Genomic DNA, 19,146 nt, shown 5'->3' on the forward strand with positions numbered 1-19,146 from the left:
TTTATGGTTATCCCTCTGATAATCCATACTCACATGTCCAGAAATTTGAGGAGATTTGTGCCACTTTATTTGACCTACATAGTGAAACAGTGAAACTAAAATATTTTGAGCAATCATTGCGGTACAAGGCTACGAGTTGGTTTTTCCTTTTAAATTCTTACTCAACATGGCAAGAGGTGCAAAATTTATTTTTGGAAGAGTTTTCCCCCGCATATCAGATTGTTCTTCGGAAACAAGAAATCGTAAACATTGCTCAAATCGAAGATGAGTCTTATTTTCATTGTTGGGAACGGTATAAAGATTTGCTACTCTCTTTTCCAGATTATGGTTTTGCACTTTGGCGCATTATAGATTTCTTTTATGATGGGTTAAATGGTAAAACGCGTCAGTTGGTAGACATGATATGTCATGGTGAATTTTTGGATAAAGCTGATGAAAAGGGTTGGGATTTTTATGATCGATTTGCTGAAAATTCTAAATTTTGGGTTTGCAACATGAACTATGAAGATGCGAATTCTCAGGCTCAGGTAGAAGAGCAAATAGAGCCACTCATTGTTAGTGAACGGGCTGTTGATTAGGAATTGGAAAAAATCACGGAGTTTGAATTGAGTGATGAGCTTAATGTCCAATGTTTTCCTCCTGAGAATTTTACTTGTTTACCTGAGATGACTATTGATATGAAAACTCTTGAGGAGCCATTGTCAAAAATTGGCCAAATTCCACTTGAACATGCTAATCAAATGCCTTCAGTTTTAGATGATACCAACACTCCTTTTGGACATCCACCATTAGAAGAGATTGTCGAGTTAGAACCAATTGATTTTCTTGGTGTTGATAATTTTATTGTGGTTTACCATTCATTTTTTTTGAAATTCATCAACAACTCGAAAGTCAATTTGGTACAGAATGCGGATTTTGTGGAATTTCAAATTCAAAAGCGGCTACGGCAATTGCGATATTCTAAGTATTTAATTTTGTGGCATGGTCGCATACAATTTTTATCGGAGAGCTTGAAGTGGGGTGGGATGTTCATTTTGGTTGCTCTTCGTAGCGTGATGACTGATTGGATTTCAAGTGTTGGGAGTGCCTGTCATTACCTTTTTGTATAGTTCTTCTTTCTTTCTTTTTCTTTTTTCCTCTTTCTTTCTTAAGTTAGTTACTTTTGTTATTTATTTATTTATTTATTTTTGTGTTATGAGGACTAACATTGCAGGTTGCTTCCATTCAAGTTGGGGGGTCTCCTCCCCTCTCATATTACATCCTGTGTAGTTTTTCCTTCAAGGTGATATCTTTCCTCTCTTTTACATTTATGTCCTCTCTTTTTATTTTTATGTTTTTAATGCGGACATTGAATAGTTCAAGTTGGGGGGAGGGACTACTTCATATTTTAAAAATCTTAAAAAATTAAAAAATTTGAAAAATTAAAAAATAGTGGGACCCTTTTGCATGCAGTTTGAACCAGTTGTGATTATTTGTTGAAAAACTGAGTTGAGGTGTGTTGCCTACCGTAATGATATCTGTTTTTGGCATGGTAGTTCTACTTCCTAGCTTGTCTTAAGAAGTTGATTATGGCACTTTGGTTTGGCACTCTTGCACTTCACGTATACTTGGGCTTTGATCACTAGAGAGTTGTGAATTGACTGTTCTTGATGGCTAGATTAGTGGAGACTTATGCCCTAGTGAGCTTTCGTGCCTTATCTTTTTGTTGGAGTGGTGTCAAGTAAACTCTTAGTTTGTCATGGAAAAAGTCACTTATTGAGGTCTCATTTTTCTTGATTGCTAAGCATTGGAATTTATTGAAAATATCTCTCGATTTTGGTTAGTCACATGGATGTTACATCCCTGGGAGATGATTATAGGCAATTTCTTGATGCTTGAGCCGGTTCATTCCTTTGTGTTCACATTTATCCCTTACGAGCCACTTTGAGCCTTGTATACTTAGCATTTTCTTGGTTAGTTCCACCTTTCATACTGTGTTTGGAGAAAGGCAAAATATAAAGGTGTAATTTTTGGATAGATTGAGAAATTTTGTGTATGAATTGGTGATACCCCTTAATCAAAAAAAGAAAAGAAAAAAACAACACAAAAGAAAAAAAAAAGAAAAAAGAAAGAAAGAAAGGGGCACCAATATGTTTGAAAAGGAGGAATCATGCTTTATGATTGGAAAATGTTGAAAGGATAGAAAGACACGTGAGGTTTTACCCTAACCTTGAAATATTTTTCCTTACCCCACATTAGAACCAAAATTAAAATCCTATTTGATCTTTGGGGTGATGGGAAGTGGATTGATGGATGTGAGAGAGAGTTCCAATGCTTGGTGTTCCATTCATGAGACAGTGTGTCCACCATATAAAGCGTTCTTTTCGTGTCATGGTGTGCAAGTGCTTTGCTTTCATTTATATTACTTCTATCCGCACACTTGAGAGTTCATACTATGCACCTTGTTTCGAGTGTTTTTCTTTGTGAGTGCATGACATGGTGAGAATTGAAGTCGAGACTCGGTCCGGAGAGAGCGGTTAGTCATTGCATACTTCTGGTTGAGGCCCATATTACACACGCTAAGCCTAGGTGCCATGGTTTATTTCTTGACTTGATAGCGTTTGGAACTATTTGCGCCTTCTTATATCATTCTGGTAGTTGCATATTCTTTGCTTGATGAACCAATAAGTTGTATGACAAATTTTGGATTCCATGTGAAAGGGTTCCCTATGTTTTGTGGGTAATCACTGCTGAAAACCCTCACGAGACTTCACTCGTCCTACCGGGGCCGCTTGGGGGTTTAAAAGATCTATCAGTCTTAATTTGTTTTCTGTAGTTGCATTTTGTTTTCTTTACTCGGGACTAGCAAAGTGTAAGTTGGGGGGTGTGATAGACGCGTAAATGTTCATATGCGCGCCCTCTAAATTATCCTTGCTAAGTTTATTTATATGTTATTACTTAGAGATTTATGCTTTTGTTTTTGTTGTAGGTATTTGGAGGATTTGATACAAAAAGTGCAAAGTTAAAGTATTAAACGATGTCCAAAGGTCCGAATCGCAATAATAAGTCAGGAATAGCACTGGACTTAACCGAAGTTAATGGGCCAAGGAATTGGACTTTCAAATGAGAAATTGGACTTGCACTGCTTTGACTAAGGATGGGCCCATGATGTTTTAATATACTTCATCTTATTAGGGCTTTTTGAAGTCAAAATAAAGGGGACGGCAGCAGTACATATAAAAAGGGAGATTACAAGTCGGGCTACAAGGGTTATTAGAGGAGATGGAAAGGAAGAGAAACACGGCCGAAAACCGAGAGCCCTGTTCCCTGCATAGTCATTCTTTTTCGATCACGGCTGGACAGAAGATCAGTGCGATGATTTCTCTTCCGATGTCTGGCTAAACTCGTTTCTAAGGCATAGATGAAGCTCGAACTTTGAGTAACGATGTTTATATTTTGATTTAATGTTTTATTATTCGAATCGTGATTGTATGACTTGAGGATTTATTTGTGGTATTAATTTTCTCTATCAAATCTCGTGTATAATTTTCTAGATTTTTATACACGTTCATACAACAGTTCTTAATTATTCTGTGATAGCTTGGTAAGATGGGTTATGCTCCGTAAGACGCGTCGTGCTATTAGACGATCCGTGCCATAGAGACGGATCGTACTAGTAAGACGGTTCGTGCTAGGCGGCGATACCCCATGCTATTCGGTGATTCATAGAAATCTTTTGGCGATACCGTGAGGGCCCGCAAACCCTAACGATATCTGAATTGATTCGAATAATAGACCTTTATTATCGTATAGAGATTGTTACAACGGGTCGAGTGGATTCGAAACCCTAGATCTTTTCTCTCATCAACTTTCGTTATTTCTTAATTGCTTTAATTTAATTTAGCTTTCAATATTTTTGAAATCCAACAATCAAATCCTTTTTCTGAATTAAGTTAGAAATTAATTAGAACAACTACAATTTAGCTTTCGTAATCCCTGAGGACAAAACTCAGAATACTTACCGCTATCTTTTAGATAGTAGTAATTATTCTGTTTTATTAATTATTTTTGATACGGAAACGACACGATCAGTATTCCAAAAAAAATTATTCAATGCCCGTAAAGTACCGCCACATGGTTCTTCAAGCTATTTATTCGCCACAAATTTGTGTGGTTTTTTCACAAAAATACATAGAGCCCAAACATTTGTGTGGTAGAGAAGAACCTGAAATACTGCCACGTGGTGCCCTGGGAGTATGAAATAATTACATTTAGAAAAAGGATATGAAAGATGCACAACCAAGAAAGTAATAAGTGATCCGTTCAATTGTCGAGAATGTTGCGTGAAAATTAGATTTTCTAAGAAAAGTGAAATTATGTGAAGTAAAGAAAAATTAAATTTTCTCTTGTATGTGTTCTCTTAGACGTGAAATTTTTCAGTAAAGTGTTTCTTATCTCAGAAGAAGTTGAAGTTTGTGAATCCCATGCGTTACAAGGCCACAACTTTTCACTAAGGTAGTGATTGTTTTTCATTTTTTCGGTGTATCTGTATTTTCTTAAGTATCTTTATCTGGTTTTTTTTTTTTTCAACGGAAGAAACATATTCATTTAAACAAGTCATATGACATCTACAAATTAGCATCGAATACAAATCAGACCATACGACAATTACAGATTTCAATCCGAATATAGAGATATAGAAAACATAGCCAAGCCGTAAAACTAACGAAAAGAGATGAAGCTGATGTCTTGCGCCTAAGCAAAAGCCATCGCTTATTTCATGCCGTAATAAAAAAGGATCGGTTTAAGTGGAGCTAGTACCTAGACACTAGACGCCTCGGGATGACGAAGCTCCATATCAAAGATAGCATAAAACCCGATGGAAATTAGGTATTAGATCTGGAGAAACCAGACCAGAACAAAACCCCGAGAGGGAAACCCGCCAGGACAGAAACCGAACCCAACATCCAGACAGAAATCGGCCTAAACATCCAAACAGAAACCAGCCTAAACAGCTGGATGAAACAAAACCAAAAAAACTAGACCAAAAAACAAAGAAAAAAGAAAAAAAGAAACCTTTGATCTTGGTGATGCCGCCAGGCTAGAGACTTATTAGTCGGAGGGAGCTGAGCCACCTTAGCTTCACTTCATTGTTAGATCTAGTCCAAAAACGAACTAGGGGAGAGGGTAAAAGCGGAGGAACGGTGGAGGTGACAGGAAGGAGGCAGCAGAGGTGGTAGAGAGTGGATCTGATTGGAGATGAGTGTCGACGGGCGGAGAGGTGAAGTAGGTCTGTAGGTGATTGCAGTGGTCATTCATTTTGTTATTATTCTCCTATGAACTTGCATTGTAGTGGGCCGGACAGTGGTCATTCATTTGGACTGTCTGAAGGGCCCAGCCGGGTAAAGCCTCCTGACAATCAACGCCCATTGGCGACCAAATGAGTCGATTGTCCCGAAACTTCTCGAGCGGGCCGAGGCATCGAGTTAGTCTTGGAAGATCACGTATAGCTGCCCGGGCACAGCACGAGCTATCGTGGGTAGGGCTGTAAACGAACCGAATCGAGCCGAACCGTGTTAAGTTCGGCTCGGGTTCGTTAAGATATGAGTTCGGCTCGGATTCGGCTCGGATTCGATTCGAGCCTGAACAACTCGACTCGAGTTCGGCTCGTTAAAATTTTTCAAGGCTCGGGTTCGGCTCGGTTGGGTTCGTTAAGATACTAGTCTGGCTCGAGTTCGGCTCGGATTCGGCTCGGGTTCGATTCGAACTTGAACATCTTGGCTCGAGTTTGGCTCATTAAACTCAAATGAATCGAGTCGAGCCGAATCTAAGCTCGAATTGAGATTGTCAAGACTCAGGTTTTATTCGGCTCAACTCATTAAACTCAAGCGAACCTAAACTCTCTCATTGATCGTATAGAATTTGGGAGAAAAATAAGTATTGAATTATATATACAACATTAAAATTTTTTACATTTACAAATAGACCCCTATTGAATTATTAATTAAATTTAAGTATAGGTTCGCGAACCTAACCGAGCCGAATACCGTTAGGCTCAGGTTCGGTTCATTTACGAAACGAGCCTAGAATTTAGGTTCAGGTTCAGTTCGTTTAGCAGACGAATCGAACTCAAACGAGCTCTTACCGAACCGAGCCTCGAACAGTTCGCGAATGACTCAGTTCATTTACAGCCCTAATCGTGGGGTCAAGAGAGGTGTATGCCAAGCTCCGTACTTGTTCATTCTTGAATTGATATTGAGAGGTGTTTTTGATAGTGAAAATTTTGTATATTTTTATTTATGATCGAAAAGTTGTTAGATGTTTTCAGTAGTGAATAAATTGTTAAAAAATGTCAAGTTGTTTTCATTAGTGAATAAGTTGTTGATGGTTTGTGAGTAGAATTACTGTAGCAAAAATAATATTTGTTGATAATTTTTTTTTTTAGTAGAAACGATATGATAAAATGCTGAAAATTTTTGTTAATAGAAACAAAATGGTAAAAAAATGCTACTCCCTCTGTCCCAATTTACTTATCCCAGTTTTATTCTAATTGGATAAAAAAACTAGTTATACTTTTAAATTGGTAATGAATTTTATAACCAATATGGATCTTGTTTGATAGATCTCAATTTGTTCTATAATATGATATTTTTAAAATCACCTAAAATATTATAAATTATAAGATATAATCAATTAAAAAGTGACACGAACTCTCAAAAGTGACAATTAAATTAGGACGAAGATAGTGCTGTATTAATTTTTATTGATTTTTTTTATGGAAACGGGGCCTTACATATAAAATCTAAATAGGGACAGGGAGTTGGATGCCGCGCACACACGCACGCATCACGCAGCACCTTCCTGCCCCTTTCCTAATACCGTACAAGTTACCTTAAACAAACGGAGAGACGACCGTCACGACCCCGTCATCTGACTCTCTCTCTCTCTCTCTAGTCTCTATCTCCCCTTCCCCACCTATATTTTCTCCGCCAGACCTTCGCTTCAACGGAACCCCCGAAATCTCTCCCCATTCTTCTTCTTCTACTTCTTCTTCTTCAATTCCCCTTTTTCACTCGTATAAAACCCAATTACTGAGTCAAAATACAACTTACGGTCGAAGGAAAGGGCGACGGCATGAGCTTTGAAGATCTTGAATCGGGCCGCCCTTTGACTTTCAATGGACGGCAACACCGTCAGGACCCGTCACAGGCTGTGGCCGCCGGCGTGTTTCAGATCAACACCGCCGTCAACTCTTACCAACGCCTTGTTAATTCCCTCGGTACCCCCAAGGACACCTTCGAACTCCGTCAAAAGCTGTGGGTCATCTCTCTCTCTCTCTCTCTCTCTCTCTCTCTCTCTCTCTCTCTCCCTCCCCTTCTTCTTTCTCCCCCCCGCCCCTTATTTTGTATTTGTGTTGTTTGTTCTTCAATTATATGGAAAAACACCAACTTCAACCGAGTTCTAGTGTCCTTTTTACAAATAATACTTGGACCCAAATTGAGGGTCGAAACTGATGAAATTGCGATTGTTGTGGTTTAGAGAAGATATGTTATGGGTTTTAGTCAACTTTGCAGACGCTACAGCAGAACGGTTCTATTGCGTCAATGGAATTGTAAAGGGATATGGTATATGTTACTCCCAACAATTTAGAAACGCACAATTTGATATATGGGTCAACTCCGTGTTGTAAAGCTTCCAATTATGTCTATTGGGAATCAAGTGATTTTCTACCTTGGTATTTGTTGAGTTACATGAATAGCAATTCAAGTTCTCCATGTGTTTGGAATGAAGTGTTAGAGCTTCATCATTCTCCAATTATCAACAAAGTACGAGATGTTAAAGAATCACACAATATACCATTAGTTGTGCATTTTATTCCTCTAGCATTATAAGCACAACAGCACATTCTTCAAGCCTAAATCAGCTTTGTGGAATGCGCAAATAGAATTAGATAAAATCATACAGTGAAATGCAAATAACGTGGGTATTTGATTAATGGGTTTCTTGACTGACCATTAGTTACTGATTTTCTAGTCCTTTCATTCGATTGAATTCATTTGCAGGCATAAGACCAGGCAACATATAGGACAACTGGTGAAAGAGACGTCGGCTAAGCTTAAGCAAGCTAGTGAAACAGATCATCACACTGATGTCAGCGTGAGTTCCTATGCAATTGGCATTCTCAGTTAGTCATTCTCATTGTCCAGATTGTTGATATCTTCCCCACTTCACTTCTGCTAAATACGCTTTGTTTTCCAAGTTCCGCATCATTTTTTGTTAGAAAATTTCCATTCCCTTTGTCCAATCTTTTCTTGGTAAGTTTGATATGGTTATCTACTTACACATTGAACATATTCTTTCAACCTCAGGCCACCAAGAAGATTGCTGATGCTAAGCTCGCAAAAGATTTCCAGTCAGTTCTGAGAGAATTTCAGAAAGCTCAACGGCTTGCAGCTGAGAGGGAGACGGCGTATGCTCCTTTCGTTCCTAAGGAAGTTGTTTCGTCCAGGTACCTCGGCTAGACTCCTTGATGATGATTGATTACTTGCTTGTGTCAAGATTTTTTGTTTCTTAGCTGAACTGGTCCGTAGTGAGGAATTTAAACATCTTCCTTTGTGGCTTTGACTTATTACCATTGATGATAGTGTCATGATACTAGCAGTCCCATCAACTGTTTTCTTGGCAAAAGTGATTTGCCAAAGCTATACTCATCAATCTGCGTATCGGTCAATATGCTGTGGTAAATACTCTATTTGGATGTATTTGGTCAGAATTCAGTGAGATGCATTGGCCAGTAAATGGGGATGTGCAGTGCAACAGCGGTTTGTCTGGACAGGTTGGGGGTAAAAAAAATTACCCACACCGTCTGAGGTTCGTGAATTTTCAGTCAGCCTCCAAACTGTATATCTTCAAAACTGGTGGGTGGATTGGTGATGAACTTTGCTTTGTTCATCGAGCTGGATCTGACTTGCGATAAATCGTAAAAATGAGCAAGGTGTCAATATTAAACCAAAAAACTGTCCTACCCAGTATGTTTGCAACATAAAAGTTCCATATAAAAATCGTGGATTAATAGTTCATAATTAATCAAACATATCAAATGGGGAGAACTTGGGAGGTGCAAAAGATTAACCAAAGCTCTCCTCTCACATAGCACGGTAAGGACACCACTTTCTCTCTGCGAAAAAAATAAGTGCAATCAGTATAACCATTAGAGGGAAAAGTAGAAAGGGAAAAAAGGACCAGCTTTGGTTTGAGGACCTTTGAAGATAGCTTCATTGTGGTACTTGGTAAAACTTGGATTGGATTTCTGGACGTGATTGGTTGGTGTCTCACATATCTTTGGCGTGATTTAACTTTCGATATTTCCTCTAACGTCCTTAATCAAATTTTTGCAGCAGCAGCGACGTCACTGAACTGGAGATGGATTCAACGAAGAGCCAACAGTTCGCTCTTCTCACAGAATCTAGAAGGTAAGCCTCTTGTTTGTATTTGAACTTTTAATCCTTGTTCCTGGTTGTGTAGCAAGGCAAACTGGTATGGTTTTGAGTGCATTATGATGTTATTTATTGAACGCGCGTTCTTATATGGGCTACTTGAAAAGATTTTGACTTTTTTTTAATGCTCGTTCTGAGTAATACCATGTACCTATCACTTGCACTTGAAAGTTGAAATAAGTTCCATTCCTTCATTCCTAATCTCTTGCAGCATTTATCTTAATGAGAAAACATATGGAGCGTGGCCCTACCCTTTTTGCATTTTGGTTTAACAAACGGCTTAAGAATTGCAGCTGTAATTTGTTTTCTAATTAGTTTTTTTTAGTTATTATTTCTGTCTTTCCCTTGCATTTCTTGTAATGCTGTCCTGAATAGAGTGTTATCGCCAGTTTGGTTCATTTGACTGTAAGCAGGAAAACCACCTTACAGTAATATCAGGTCTCCTAATTTGAAGTAACTTAATATGGGGCTCTTCGAATTTGCATGGATTCATTGCTGAAATAATGGTCTATTGCAGACAGGAGGTTGTCATGTTGAAGAATGAGGTTGTTTTCAATGAAGCCATTATCGAAGAAAGAGAACAAGGGATACTAGAAATTCAGCAGCAGATTGGTGAGGTGAATGATATTTTTAAGGATCTGGCTGTGCTGGTTCACGAGCAAGGAGTTATGATTGGTTAGTGTTCGTTGTTTTCTTCATGCCTTTCTATATTGTGAAGTTCCTCGTTTTGTTTATCGTGGTGAGTTTTCTCCAGTAGTATACAATAACCCTCAACTTCTCTTCATTCAGATGACATTAGCTCGAACATTGAGAGTTCTCATGGTGGAATTGCACAAGCTACTTCCCAATTGGCAAAAGCATCCCGGATCCAAAGATCCAATTCATCTTTGGTAAAAAATCCAACTTACCTACTTAATCCTCCATCATCTGTAACTTCTTTTTAATTACCTGTACAACTAATTGTGGTATCTGCAATTGCTAATCATTTATTCTACCTATCCATGTATATGCTCGCGCGCTCACACACGTGTCTGATAGTATTCCTAGCAGGCAAAATATTAGACTTCCTTTTTGTAAAATACAATTGATAATTATAAAGTTACTGAGCGGCTATTTGTTGGGGACTGTTTATTGAGTTGTAGAATATGGATATCTGACAACCGTTTTTTCTCCTTTTTTCAGTGGGGAAATATATTTGACATTTTGAACCTTTTTCATGCAGACCTGTCTCCTGTTACTGATCTTTGGGATCATTCTGATTATTGTGATCATAGTTGTGGTAGCATGACCAGCAATATTGGTCCGTCAATTTGTTTGGGGAGGCTACTACCAAAATGCAACCTGACTCGAGTTGGTCACATCTCGTCCGACCACCAAGCATTTTGAGGTTATTCCTCACCTACTAAAATACGTGTGAAGTTGATCACCAATGTACAGTCTTTTTCGCATGTGGGACGGCCCACCTCTTACTACGAGGCTTTGTTACAAACGGATAATGTAAACCACATCCTTGCCATATTCTCAACCGATGCGAATTCAATGAATATGTAATTCTTTCTTATTCTTTACTCGATTGCATGATGGTTTGCATGCATTATAGCTTTGCACTCTTTTTTACTCTTCTTTCATCTTGGGTGTCATCGGCTTTGTTAGATCAATCTTGAGATACCTATTTCCTGGACATCATGATAAACTTTTGTCCTAGGGCGAGTTTGGACCGTTTGGTAACCAATTACTTATTTGCATATTATGCAAAGTTCTTCCAGTTTGTAGAATAGGCAGGATAATCTTGTAAGCAATGGTTACCAAAGGGGCCATTAGCGGAAGTAAAAGATGCAGGATGTGAATTGGGTGTCGAGAACTCGCCACCTCAGGCTTCAAGGCAAGTACTTGGAATGCCGAGGAAGCGGTAACAGTCCAAAGTTATAGCCCACATCCATGGAAAGAGAAGCTTGATTGAACGACTGAGGCGTCTTGCTGCTGTTTGCCTTGTTCAATAATTTCAGAATTGTCCCTATTGTTCTACCGAAATTTTCTAGTTGCATGTGGGATTGTTAATGAGCCGAGCCAAGTTATAGAGTGCTCATATTCGCATGTAAAGTTTTTTGCAAGCTCTTGTTCGAAACTCGAGCTTAATTACAAATTGAGCTCGAGTCGCCCTAGCAAGCTAAGCAAATAGCACATTCTTTTTCACGAATGCAAATGCCAAGACCTGAGTTCGGCTCGTTTATTAATCAATTCAATTTTAAGGAGCTAATAACGAGCGGAGCTTCATGGAAGGTTGTCACTTGCACCCTTAAAATTCACCGGACACAAGGGACGTGCGTCCAAAGGCACAACACTCCCAAAACCTCCCAGTTGCTCCTTATGAATGTTATGTGCAAATTGACTCTTTCAACCGATTCATGCAGATGTATTTGCTTTAAATAAGCCCCGTAAGTGAACGGTGAAAAGGGAGGTGTGCGTAAGTTGACTTTAAATAATCTCGTGTTAATAAACAATGAAATATGAGGTGCGCATAAGTTAACCGAAAGATCATGAGTTACAAAAAGAAAAAAAGACACTAACACTCTTATCATCTGTCCATATATTGGGCCCCTTGAGTGAGTTTTCCACGATATAGCTGAGTTTATAGGTATTAGTAATAATTTTAAGGGATTGATTTTGCCACTATCATTTTCTCTAACGGCACTCATTTTTGTGTCTTTATTAAGTGATTTGTTTAGTGAAAGAAGGGGAACGGCGTTAAAACAAAGAAAGTGACAAAATCAATTCCTTAGTTTTATAGTAAGCTTATAGTAATTGCTAGTTTTGTGATCCAAATATACTTATCTATGCTCTTCTCAAATTATTTCTAACCGTTGAATTGTTTCAATGGTGGAATTTTCCAACTTATGTAGCTTTGATTAACAAGGCAGAATTTTCAGAAAAAGCTTATGACAAAAGATTTTTCGACCGTTAAATTTAAAACATAAAAAAATCACAACAGCCCAAAAAATACTTCAACACAAAATCATAGAGATTTTCGAGACGGAGATATCGGACACTTTAATTAACGAGCCTTTTAATCATAGATGTACCCACAATGGGATCACACACAGGCTTACCCGACGAACTCTATCCTTTCGTATTTTATCCTCCCTTCGCGCCACTGCAACGTGAGAGAGAGAGAGAGAGAGACTACGAGGACGACGACGATGATGCTAACTGCACCCGACTGCTTCTCTGCGTCCGGCGCGCTTTCCCTCTCTTCACGCTACAAATCTCCGAGGCTCTTCGGACGCTTCAATTTGAATATAGAGAAGACGACGACGACGCGAACGTTTCGATGCTATAAAGCGAGTCTGATTACGAATCCCGAGTCGTTCGAAGTCGGAAGGCTTGTCGGTAGCTACGGCTTCATGAACGTCACCAGGTGTTCGATTTCGTTCCCAACTACTCCTGCTTCTCATTCGTCTTATTTTGCCCTCAGTTTGCCCTAAGAAATTTCTCCCAGATGGTTTTGGCTTAATACGAGCATGAAAGTTATTTGGGCGATTTTGTTGATCTTGTAGAGATCAGTGGTGGACGCAGAATTCGTGACTACCAGGGGCCCACATCACATGTATTTTCTATTCGTAACAGAAAATACACTGGATTTGACTACAATATGTTGCTACTTATTAGGTCCAAGGAAGAGGCGAGATAGTATGTTTGTGCGCAGACGCTATTTAAGTTTATACATGTAACCTAAAAATGATTGATACAAAAATTTCAACCAAGGAACTTGCAGGGGCCAATTCATAGAAAATTTTCTAAATTAACTTGGAAAACTAATATAATATACGCAAATATTTGGAGTTGTGCAGGGTCCGGGCACCCCCTTGTATCCGCCACTGGTGTAGAGGGTTGTTGATGATGTACATATTTGTGAACCCCGAGGTTTGAATTTTTTTCAGACAGAAATGCATTATTTTAAAGCTTCCATTTTGCAGATGGGACAATCTTTCTGGTGTAGGTATGCCTGTACAAATTTGCATTATTATAGAGAAATGTGTTTCATTGGAGTCAAGAGAAGCTTACCCCCAAACGTACCATAATCTCGGGCATGTACCACATTCCTTTCCCATTGCTGGTAAAGGAACCATCTGCATGCTGGTGACGTTTTTGGAAGATTGTTCTTTTTAATTTTGTCTATATAGTTAAGGACATAGGAGCATTTTTCCAAAATGAGTGTCAAGGTTGGCATGGAAAACTTCCAAGAAGCAGAGGGTAGCACAGTGTTTGAGTCTATTGAATCTTTTGTTCATCCTTTCTTAGGGACTTTTGTCTTAAGTTGATTTATCTGATACTTGATAGATAAAAGTTGTATTGCAGTTACTCAGGACCACAATTCGGGTTGGACGTTGAATATTCATCAGAAGACATGGGGCGCTTAAGAGTTCAAGATGTGGGAGAAGGCAGTGTGAAAATTAGGTGCATTATATGGCTATAACTATGTTTACATGCACTTGCTGAAGAAACTAAGTTAAGAAATAAGAAGATGACTATAGTCTTCCTATAATGCACCAATAATTATTGTTGGTCCGTCATTGCTCTTGCTGTTGATACTATCCATGGCAGTTTATTTGCAGGCTTTATGAAGGAAGAATAACTCAGGGTCCACTTAGAGGGACTCCTGTTATTTTTAAGGTGGTTATCCTCACTGCCTTTGCCTTTTTTCTATTCAACATTTTACAAGCATAGCATATAGTTCTTTTTTTGATAACTAGGTGTCCGAGCCAACTTACACGCACTTCAACTAATCCTGAGTCCACTAGCGGGGCCCTGCTTGAAGCTGGAGCAAATGATCTGTATGGATGGGCCCTAAGGAATTTGATAGCACCTTAGAGGTTTTGAACCCGAGACCTTAGGAGGGAGTAAACCCCTAAGTCCCAAGTCTTGACCACTAGGCCAACCCTTTCGGGTTAACATATACTAGTGCTTTTCTTTGATGAATGTAGTTTTACTTCACGGTCATGCATGAAGGTGGCTTGTTCTCAATTACTAGGCCTCTTTCGCTAACTAAATCAAAGCTTTCGTTTTTTCTCCGATTTCCTCAATTTATAAAAGGGCTTAGTACATTTCACGGTACAAAATTTCATGTTTGATATTTGTTTTATATGCCTTGAATTGCTAAAGTACTTCTTTTGTAGCTGTTTGTTATTCAAAATTAGGATATCTAGGTGTCATGATTTTGTGAAACCAAATTGAAATCTAGATTAACCAAAATAAACAAAGCCTTAGTCCTAATCAAATGGGGTTGGCTGTATGAATCTGTTTTCTCCATTAAACTCTGTTGAGGGCATTGTGTTCCATGATATCTAGAAAACCTAGATCCTTTTGAACTACTGCCTCTAAAGTCAATTTTGGTCTACCCCTCCCCTTAGTGCTACCCTCTATTGTAATATCGCTCCTCCTAACTACCTCATCGACCGATCTCCACCAGACACGTCCAAACCACCTTGAGCTATTTTCTCTCGTCTTATCTTATATCGTGCTAGGCCTACATTATCTTTTGTGTTGCGCTAATGTTTTGTTCATGATGAAGGTTTATCCTGGACAACAAGTTGGTGGTGTTGAGGCTGACATGATGGCTGCAAATGAATTAAATGCTCATGCTTTTCTTCAAGTAAGATAGCAAACTTCCAATAAAAGATCTCCAAAACACTTGAACTTCTTCTTCTTTTAATACATATTGTTGTTTCTTCATGCATATCACAGGATAACATTTGATAATATATGTTCTTTGCAGAGCAGTTCAAAAACTGTCTCTCAGAACCTCCAAATACTTCTTGGCGGGTTTGAGACGAAAACTGGGGAGCAGGTCTATCTTACGAGTATCCTTGTATCACATGTTCCATATTTCTGGGTCAATTCTTGACACAACTTACATAGAATTTGTTAAGTGCAGTGGCTTGCTTTCCGTAATGGTGGGAAATACAGTGCTGCAGACTATGCAAAAGTTACGAGTGAAAGAATGTCAAAAGACAGTGCTCTGGGAGAAAAAAAGTTGTGGAATCCTTTCGAGCAAGAGGAAACTATAAAGCGAAGAAGATATTTTGTTATTAAGTTGCTTCATGGTGCTTTATGCGGCCTAGCCTACATGCATGACCGTGAAAGACTGCACCAAAGTCTTGGACCTTCTTCAGTCGTTCTCAAGTATGCTCTCTGGAGTTGGCAATTGCATCATTTCTCTTTCCACTTCATTGAACATCATAAAAAGCTATTTTCTAATGGCAGCACGGTGGTTGAGAAAGATGCTGCTTACCTCGTTCCACGGCTTCGGGATCTTGCCTTTTCAGTTGACATACGGTATTCTTATTGGTATTACTTATGGGTAACAAACTACATAACAGCAGGACAATAGCTTCTTTCAGTTATCAAATAAGCTGTGCATAGAGCAAATTTTTTGTGCAACGGCCGTGGAAGGGCTATTTCATCTGATATTAGCTTGGCAACCAAGAATGCACATGGCAATTTATTGCTTACTCCCTTGGTCCCAATTTGTTTGTCCAATCTTGAAATTCCAACTTATTATAGAGACCAAATGATTACTTTTGAAAAGGTTCAACTTTCCAAAAGTACCCTTCACTTTTTGGTATTTGATGAGAGGGCACTCTCTCTAATGCATATGAGAGAGGGCATTAAGGGAATATTTCAAGGTCAATTTATATTTTGACAAACATTTTGGGACACAAGAAAGTCAAAAAGGGGACAAATAAATACGGACGGAGGGAGTATTTGATTACTGTATGATCATCTATTAGGCTTTGTTTTCTTTCATGTTGACCCATATTTGGGGCATGTTTTACCGTTTTGGCATGCTTAAGTTGATAAAAAAAACAAAAAAAACAATCTTTAGTCATGTTGAACATGCAGTTTCTTTGTTTGTTTTGTTTTTTGTCAATATTTGTTACGAAGGAATCAGAGACAGCTTATCAGTTTGTAATGATTATTACAGGACATATAATACTGCAACCTAACCATATGACTTTGGCATTTGCCCCAATTGGGAAAGTCATATGTGGATAGCAAAAACAACTTCGGAGAACTCTATTATTGATGATGTTCTAAAGTTCTGGAAATCTTGTTGAGTAGTGCATCATAGGAATTTTGAATACTGTTCTCTCTCTCACTCCATGAAATGAAGTTTGAAGGTGATATGAGTCTTGTGACCATTGCAAAGCAACTAATGTATGACCAAGATTGATAAGCCATTAATTGCAAGGTGCGTCGTTTGTCTGAACTTGCTACGACCTTCATTTTGATGATGCTTAGGGACGCAAGTGGCTTCTTGAGAAAACACGGGATCCATTTCTTCAGAACCTTACAACTTTTAGACCACTTGACTGATAAATGAAGACTGCCACTTTAGTCTATTCTCTCATGATACACTTATATGGATTGGAGACTGCATTTCGGCATCTTTCAGGGGGTTTTCTTTTCCACCCTGATACCATCAGCTACTGAACAGTAATGTAAAACCATAGGAGGAGACAACATACGGAAAATAGTAGAACTTATATTAATGAATTCGAGTTTTGTCATTCATATTCACGATTATCTTCCAAATGGTGGTTTATAGGATTAGATGTTTCTAGGTATCCAAAACTAGAGGAAGGTTCAGGAACATTATCAGAAGGACTCTGGAGACGGGCATCTGCAGCTGGTGCATTCACTCCTATGGAAAAAAGAGCCTTTGGAATAGCAGATGACATGTAAATTTCTTTTTTGACCCCTTCTTATAATTCATTTTATCTATGAGCTTTTATTACTGGTCTTTTTTTTTTTAATTCTGTTTACAGATACGAGGCCGGTCTTCTTTTTGCGTACTTGGCTTTTATTCCGTTTTGTGAAGTAGGAATCATGGATAGCCTTTCATTGCAAGTAAGCTACAACCGTCCAGTATGATTGCTAAATTGTTTAACCTGTCATTCATTATTTTACTTGTTCTTTTTTTCCGGAGAGGGTGATTTAAGCAGCTGTTCTTCCCTGCTAATTATTCTCTGCCTTGAACTTGCAGAGGCTTCTGGAAAGCACTTTCAAACTTGATCTTGAAGCTATCAGAGAGTAAGGACTTAGAAGACTGATCTTATTCTCAAAGATTTAAACAACTGCTCATTAGCTATATCATCATGTATCTTTATTGATTTTCCACATATGTAAGGCTGTTAACACTCACATAAAAACATAGCAAATAAAATTGTTGGATCTAGGAACTAAGAACTTAGCTGTAATGTTCAACAGATACATTGAGAAGGCCATGTAAGAAGGCTACTCAATTGTTATCCGTTCGACTGTTCCGGGCTTGACACTGGTTTGCACTGAACAGGCTTTTATGAACAGCCTTTTATCAGTTTGTTGCAGTTACTATTGGGAAGAAACAAACCATCATTGCTATTTACATATGTCTTGTTGCTTTGTTCTGGAAATGATTGTAGTGTAGGTGTAAGCCACCTATTTTTGTCAGCTTTCCTATGCTGAAAATGTTGGCGCACATTGCCAGGAACACATTGTTGGTATTTAAGCTATACACGAGTCTTTTAGCCTCTGGTGCAGCGATCTTTTTTCTGAATTGCCTAATCCATTCTGTTAACCTGCAGCTGTTCCATGCGGATTTGTGCCTGATTTTGAACTATCAAAAAACAAAAGGCCATTTGGCTCTTCTTTGCAACTTTTTGGAGATTACTTAAACTTAGCAACTTCAAGCATATAAGATCATTTGATAGATTAACCGATGTAAAATTCTTGAATGACTTCGACGTCCAGAACAAATGGGTTGTGGTTTTGTTTGTTGAGACTTGAGATGCGTTGGTAGCATTCTATACTGTCAGAGAACACAAATTTCTAGTTTTACACCTGTAGAATCAGGGTTTTTCTGGCAGTCGTAATGTGTTTGTATCCTTGAACTTGCATGACATCAGTTCACTTGCCTTTCTCTTTTGGTAGGTATTGTTTAGCTGATGACCGCTTGCTAGAAGCTGTGAACTTTCTGGATCTTGGAAATGGTGCAGGTTGGGAGTTGCTGCAGGTTCAGTATTCTATCTCCTCACTTGTGGAAACTAATTTTTTTTTATTTTTTTATATCCAATTCCTGTAGATAAGGTCAGGGGTGTATAAAGACCCGTGTAAGCTACTCTAGGAACTTGAGCTTAAGCATTTTGGGCCTTGTGGTTAGGCTCCAACAAGTCATTGAGCCAGGTCTACATGGGGTGTTACATTTAAGAAAAATAGCATTGAGAAATTGCTTTACTGCTGGCACTGTGGTTTTATGTTGCCGGTAAATTGTTGTTTCTCTTGGTGCAGGCTATGTTGAACCCTGACTTCCGGAATCGGCCAATAGCAGAAGCTGTATTGAACCATCGATTCATGACAGGCTCTGTTCTATTTTAAACACCCGAATACATACGTGAGAGAATAATTGAGTTGGCTATTAGCTGCTTCACAGGATAACATCTTTTCGAATTTTACTTGTCTGTTGGGAGGAGAATTCTCGAAAGTGTGGTTTCTACGTTGCAACTTGTAAATATTATGTTGATGGGTATAAAAGAAGTTAGAGTTTTTATAGATAGTTTCCTTTTAGTTCATGGCTTTGGTAGAATTGCTAGGATGTGTTAAGGGGATCTGTGTGCATTCCGTTTACACCAAC

General features: G+C 38.6%; 2 protein-coding genes across 6 annotated transcripts; both read left to right on the forward strand.

Moving 5' to 3' along the window:
- The first annotated feature begins 6,820 nt into the window (after positions 1 to 6,820).
- Positions 6,821 to 11,044, forward strand: LOC131319956 (syntaxin-22-like). 2 transcript variants are annotated; one of them, XM_058350437.1, is made up of 7 exons: positions 6,821 to 7,295; positions 8,043 to 8,136; positions 8,349 to 8,488; positions 9,378 to 9,452; positions 9,994 to 10,151; positions 10,266 to 10,366; positions 10,699 to 11,044. In XM_058350437.1, the coding sequence occupies exons 1-7, from the start codon at positions 7,114 to 7,116 to the stop codon at positions 10,762 to 10,764; spliced, it is 816 nt and encodes a 271-aa protein (XP_058206420.1). In that variant the 5' UTR covers positions 6,821 to 7,113; the 3' UTR covers positions 10,765 to 11,044. The 2 variants fall into 2 exon arrangements, with proteins under 2 accessions (XP_058206420.1, XP_058206421.1); XM_058350438.1 differs by having other exon boundaries at positions 9,381 to 9,452.
- Positions 11,045 to 12,561: 1,517 nt separating this feature from the next.
- On the forward strand, positions 12,562 to 19,064 carry LOC131319957 (uncharacterized). Of its 4 annotated transcripts, XM_058350439.1 has the most exons (13): positions 12,562 to 12,891; positions 13,325 to 13,397; positions 13,822 to 13,931; positions 14,090 to 14,147; positions 15,046 to 15,126; positions 15,250 to 15,321; positions 15,409 to 15,656; positions 15,738 to 15,809; positions 17,099 to 17,215; positions 17,303 to 17,384; positions 17,521 to 17,567; positions 18,447 to 18,528; positions 18,804 to 19,064. In XM_058350439.1, exons 1-13 carry the CDS (start codon positions 12,674 to 12,676, stop codon positions 18,888 to 18,890), a joined length of 1,347 nt encoding a protein of 448 aa, XP_058206422.1. In that variant the 5' UTR covers positions 12,562 to 12,673; the 3' UTR covers positions 18,891 to 19,064. The 4 variants fall into 4 exon arrangements, with proteins under 4 accessions (XP_058206422.1, XP_058206423.1, XP_058206424.1 ...); XM_058350440.1 differs by lacking the exon at positions 15,250 to 15,321; XM_058350441.1 differs by lacking the exon at positions 13,325 to 13,397 and having other exon boundaries at positions 13,833 to 13,931.
- Positions 19,065 to 19,146: the final 82 nt, after the last annotated feature.

Source organism: Rhododendron vialii, chromosome 3a, assembly GCF_030253575.1.
Source record: "Rhododendron vialii isolate Sample 1 chromosome 3a, ASM3025357v1".
NCBI lineage: Eukaryota > Viridiplantae > Streptophyta > Magnoliopsida > Ericales > Ericaceae > Rhododendron > Rhododendron vialii.